General features: G+C 54.1%; 1 protein-coding gene across 1 annotated transcript; it reads right to left on the bottom strand.

Annotated features, from left to right (window-relative positions):
• Positions 1-7: 7 nt before the first annotated feature.
• Positions 8-3272, bottom strand: HES4 (hes family bHLH transcription factor 4). Its single transcript, XM_083163277.1, has 4 exons — positions 3025-3272; positions 2818-2913; positions 1767-1854; positions 8-600 (listed from the first exon to the last, which is right to left on the bottom strand). The coding sequence occupies exons 1-4, from the start codon at positions 3130-3132 to the stop codon at positions 77-79; spliced, it is 816 nt and encodes a 271-aa protein (XP_083019403.1). The 5' UTR covers positions 3133-3272; the 3' UTR covers positions 8-76.
• Positions 3273-6204: the final 2932 nt, after the last annotated feature.

The following is a 6204-nucleotide window of genomic DNA, read 5'->3' as shown; positions in this document are numbered from 1 at the left end:
TGTTGGGATTGTCTGTAAGGCAAGGTCCCATAGAACGGAACCAGTATATGGCAGTGTGCCAGGTGGGGGGATCCGGTCACCAGGGCCTCCAGACGGACTCGCTGCTGCCCCCTAGAGGACTGACTGGCTGCGGCAGGTGAGGCATCTTGTGGCTGTAGGTGCTGGTGAGCCCCGGGGACCCGCTGGAGGGGACGTTGCCGCCGGCGTAGAGGGGGATGACGGGTCCGGGGCTGGAGGCGTAGGCCGGGTTGGGGATGAGGAAGGCGAACTGTCCGTCAGTGGCCGGGACCAGCTGGAAGCCCCCCTGGAACACCTTGGGGGAGACGGCCTCGGCCGGACTGAGCTTGCAGGACATGGGCACCGGGGCGGAGGCAGCAGGCGCCGCGGGCAGCTGGACGTGCAGGGGCTGGTTGGATGGGGGCTGCTGGTAGTTCATGGCCACGATCTGGCCCAGGCAGCCGGAGAGGTGGCCCAGCAGGCGGCTCCGGACCTCGGTGTTCACCCCCTCGCAGGTGGAGAGGAAGCGGGTCACCTCGTTCATGCACTCGTTGAATCCAGCCCTGTACTTGCCGAGCACGGAGGGATCGGCTGTCAGTGCGGCTGCAGGGGGAGAGGAGGAGAGGCCACGTTATAGCGACACAGTACACAGTACACAGTCACCTGCCACCATCATCATCATCATCCTCCAGGACCCCATACACAGCACTGCTGTCACCCCCATACACAGCACTACTGTCACCCCCCATACACAGCACTACTGTCACCCCCCCCATACACAGCACTGCTGTCACCCCCCCATACACAGCACTGCTGTCACCCCCCCATACACAGCACTGCTGTCACCCCCCCATACACAGCACTGCTGTCACCCCCCCATACACAGCACTGCTGTCACCCCCCCATACACAGCACTGCTGTCACCCCCCCATACACAGCACTGCTGTCACCCCCCCATACACAGCACTGCTGTCACCCCCCCATACACAGCACTGCTGTCACCCCCCCATACACAGCACTGCTGTCACCCCCCATACACCGCACTGCTGTCACCCCCCATACACCGCACTGCTGTCACCCCCCATACACCGCACTACTGTCACCCCCCATAGACAGCACTACTGTCACCCCCCATACACAGCACTGCTGTCATCCCCCATACACAGCTCTACTGTCACCCCCATACACCCAGCTGCAGCAGTACTGCTCCCATCATACACCGCTACCCCCATGTGTCATTCTGCATAGCTACCCCCCAATGGTATCTACCCCCATATATCATTCTGCAAAGCTACCCCCAATATAACTAGTCCCATATATAATTCTGCATGGCTATTCCCCCCCCCCCCCCCCCCCCCAATATATCGTTCTGCACATCCACCCCCCATATATCATTCTGCATTGCTATCTCTCCCCCATAATACAATTGTGCATAGCTACCTGATGGTAAATACATCATGCTGCATAGCTACCCCTGCCCCCATATATCACTATACAGTACTACTACGCCGCTAGGAATTGATCATTGCATATCCCAAATATATATATATATATATATAATATATATATATATATATATATATATATATATATATATATATATATATATATATATATATATTCACTGTAGGTAGAGTGCAGTCACTACAGAACAGCTATGGAGGACAACTAGTTCCAGCATGCCCGCGCCTGGCTCACAGCATCAGCACCACTCACTATCTATACAGATCCGCTATATATACACAGTATATACTCATTGTGCTCCGTACCTGTCATCTGCACCCGCTGCAGGTTCCGCAGGTGTTTCACTGTCATCTCCAGGATATCAGCTTTCTCCAGCTTGGAGTGTCGGGAGCTCTGCGGGAGGGAAGACAGGGATCATTAGCACGGGGTGACCCAATGACATCAGTGCGAGTGCCCGGGCTGGAGGCACTGATGGGCAGACGGCCTGATCTCAGCGGCTGGGGGGTGGATACAGGACATGTAGGTGGGAGATGCCGGCCAAAGCAGGCAGCACCGGGCAGGACAGAGATAAGGCTGCAGGACACAGGGATGCCGAGTAGGAGGACACAGGCTGCAGGAGATGGGGCATGGAGATGCCGGGTAGGAAGCAAGACCCAGGCTGCAGGAGATGGGGCATGGAAATCCCGGGTGGTTAGGAGGGCACAGGCTGCAGGAGATGGGGCATTGAAATCCCGGGTAGGTAGGAGGGCACAGGGCATGGAGATGCCGGGTGGGTAGGAGGGCACAGGCTGCAGGAGATGGGGCATTGAAATCGCGGGTGTAGGAGGGCACAGGGCATGGAGATCCCGGGTGGGTAGGAGGGCACAGGCTGCAGGAGATGGGACATGGGGATCCCGGGTAGGTAGGAGGACACAGGGCATGTAGATGCCGGGTGGGTAGGAGGGCACAGGGCATGTAGATCCTAGGTGGGTAAGAGGACCCAGGCTGCAGGAGATGGGGCACAGGACATGGAGATCCCGGGTGTAGGAGGGCACAGGGCATGTAGATGTCAGGTGTAGGAGGGCACAGGTAGGTAGGAGGGCACAGGCTGCAGGGCACAGGGCATGTAGATGCCAGGTAGGTAGGAAGGCACAGGGCATGTAGATGCCAGGTAGGTAGGAGGGCACAGGCTGCAGGGCACAGGGCATGTAGATGCCAGGTAGGTAGGAGGGCACAGGCTGCAGGGCACAGGGCATGTAGATGCCAGGTAGGTAGGAGGGCACAGGGCATGTAGATGCCAGGTAGGTAGGAGGGTACAGGCTGCAGGGCACAGGGCATGTAGGAGGGCACAGGCTGCAGGGTTCCCGGGACACTTACATCTTTCTTCAGCGCATCCAGGATGAGAGTCTTGAGCTGCCCCAGGCTCTCGTTGATGCGGGCTCTCCGGCGCTTCTCCATGATAGGCTTGGAGGACTGTAAGACAGAGGCGGACAGGTGAGTACAGCGCTATGGTATGTGTGGCCAGCACACCCCTATAGCCTCGGATGGAGGAGACCCTGCAATGGGCATGTGGTAGGCATTTACCTTCCTGTGCTCACTGGCACTCTTAGGTTTATCCGGGGTCTGTGCAGCACTAGCCGGGGCCCCTGCAATAGGGGAGGCGGTGGGCTTCTCCATGCTGTCAGCAGGCATGTTATACCGGGGGTAGGGTGGCTGTATAGTATCCGTGCGGTGATGATGGAGGACGGCTGTGGCAGTGGCTGTAGCAGCAGCAGCAGATGTGGCCGGCTCCCTCGCCTCCTCCTCTCACTCTCTCCTCCCGGGCTGCGGGCTCCGGCGCTATATATACCCCGCTCTGCTGCTCCCCATTCGTGTGAAACTCTCTCTGCATTCTTTCCCACACTCGCCTCTGCCAATCAGCGACAGGGGCTCGCCCACATTGACTTCTGATTGGACGGAGCTCACCCTCCCTCCTTGATCCCCCCCTCCCTCCCTACCCACACACACGCGGGCTGCCTGTCACGCGCTTGGCTCATACCAGGCGCCGGGGATCGGGCTGGCAATGGAGCAAAGCACGGGGGTTGGGATAGCGTAGGTCAGGGGACTGAGCCATAGACCGAGCCCCAGGCTCCCTGTGCAAAATGCCTACACATAGCTGTGCTGTGCCTGTGTGCTGCCTATGTACTCTAGCTGTGCTTTCTTCTTCATGTCTATATATCCTACTACACACATACAGAAGCTCTGCTGGCATATTGCATTTACAGGGTCACCTAGTTGGCAAATCAGGTGATAAGCTCAGCTGCTGCAGAACCCCTTGAGGTGGTATACTAGTGTCCTGCTTTTTCAAGAGTTTCTGCAGCAGCCATTATAATCCTAGTTATAATAGCATTGGTGTTGTATTCTCTAAAATGAATATATAATTCCCTATTGTAAAGCAAAACAGAATATGTGCTGCTATATATTCATTTTAATATGTACAGCCAATAAAATTGAACTTTTCAGCAGCGGAGGTCCTGTAAATGCACCCTGCACTCCGGCGATGTGACTGCCAAAATGAATCAGAACACATTAGCACAATGCTCGCATAAGGCATTTCATTGGCATTAAGAAAACATGAGTTAAAAAAAAGGGCGCCCGTTGGAGTCCCCAGTGTTACTTTTGGCTCGGAGTGTTGTTTTTGAATTGGAGAGAAATTCAAGTTGAGAACTAACTGGATCCAGCTATTGATGTCAGAACTGATGTTTTACCTCTTATTTACTGTAAATAGACAACCGTTCCCAGGCCTATACTTCGCAACAATCGCACTTTTAAAAAAAAGACAACACCAGTTATAAAAGTAAATATTTCCACTTTTAAAAAAATGCCAATTCCCACAGACAGCTTTGCTGGTAATTGGATAGCCTTGTGTTTATGCGTTTATGAGATGTCTATCTAACCTCTTGCTTTTTATGATGTATTGTTGTGTTTTGTGCTTTTGTTAAGTTACTTGTGCAAGGTTTACTGATCATAATTAAACCCCAAAAAATGTTGTTTGTGTTCCAAAAATGTCTGCAGTGCTACTTGCGAAACACGGTTTACTATTTGCAACATGGTGTATGCGTTGTCGCAAAACAAGAGGCAGTGCAGTGATTAAGGGGTCCATTTATTAAGGATCGTCCCTGGGATGTGCTCGGCCTGGTTTCGGGGGTCTGCATATGCGTGGTTAGCGCAGACCCCCCGCCAACCTCCGAATAAGGGTAGCCCAGGGACCAGATGCGATACAATATCGGGCAACCATACCCGCAAATATGAACAATCACCAGAATGTATGTAGGAGGGACGTAGAAGGAATCTCTGATCCCTGCTGCGATCCCTCCTGCCGCGCTCACGGACGCATCCCGCATAAGTTACTAAGGCAATGTATCAACATTGGGCAGCATCGCAGTGGGTCCCGGGGTTACTGCCATTTTGAGGTGGCGTTAGCCCAATGTAGCCCTCGGGCTACAGACCATGCTGCCAGCAGGGCTTGGCCGGGGGTCAGTGCTAACCCCGTCGAAGCACAGTGCAGGGACGGGCTCCTTTCAGAGCCCCTGTACTTGCTTCTGCAGGTTGATACATTCAACCATATTACAATTCCATCCTAGGCAGTAAATTTTGCCAGATCGGGGGTTAAATGGGCCCCACTATGTGATATTTGGCACTGCAGATATTGTTAACTTAATTGGCGGTGCCATTAAACGAGCAATTTGCGGTTAAAACACTGAATGACATCATTATGATATTGTTCAGTGACCTCATCGAGACCCCCACCTAACATGCAGTTGCTGGCGTCAGCTTTGTCTGTATGTTCAGATGACAGGGGACACTTTTGGTCGCTGTGATTTTGAGCTACAGGCCCACATGGTTACGAACAAAAAGTTGCAAGTCCGCAGCCACGAGAGGTGTGAAATAAGGTCCCGTTACCCGCATTTCCATGTCATTGCAATGGTGCCTTGCCCCTTTGAGCTTTATTGAATCAACCTGTTCTAAAGACTCCATTAAGTTCCATTAATGACAGCTTTGCATTCCATGGGGGATGCAGCCGGCGGCGGTGGCACAGAGGGGATCGGAGATTCGGGTGATACTTAAAATTTGAAGCTACCCCCCTAAAATGGGGATTTAGACGCAAATATTGAATGATAATTGGGCCCCAAAGTCACCTATATTCCCTGAACGAAGCCAGGGTCATTGAGACAGCAGCAGGGACCTAGATGCACCCAGTCTGCTCTTTCTATTGCATCAGATGCATGTACACATGACAATGATGGGCAATCTGGAACCTGTAGTCCTACTGCAGCAGCTAGAGCCACAAGCCAGCATGGAACATGACACATGTCCTGGCAACCTGTGACACTGACTGCAACAGAACTACAGGAGCCCGAGACTCCTCTAGCAGCCTGGCAGGGAAGCATGTCACTTGTAGTTCCACATCTACAGGCTGCACCCAGGGAGAGCACGTGGAATGGCTGCGGCTGCATAGCGCCGTGCACACCCGGCTGCTGGGACTCCTCCACCGCAGCGATTACAGCAGCAGCAGCAGCTATGGGAAAGGAAACCTATCTCACAGCAGCAGCCAGCAGCCCGGCAGACACGCGAGGAGACTCCAGCTGGCACGCAGGCAGCCAATGGCCTGACGCCTGGCTCTCTGCCGCCCGCTCATTGGCTGCAGTGGAGGAGACCTGTCAATCAACGGCGGCCGGGGTAACGTTCTACAGCTGTGAGCGTGCCTGGGCCGCCTGCTGGGCG

The sequence above is a fragment of the Crinia signifera genome, chromosome 19 (assembly GCF_055691185.1).
Source record: "Crinia signifera chromosome 19, ASM5569118v1, whole genome shotgun sequence".
NCBI classification, from domain to species: domain Eukaryota; kingdom Metazoa; phylum Chordata; class Amphibia; order Anura; family Myobatrachidae; genus Crinia; species Crinia signifera.
The sequence above is the reverse complement of the archived record's forward strand: the minus strand, read 5'-3'. Positions and strand labels throughout refer to the sequence as shown.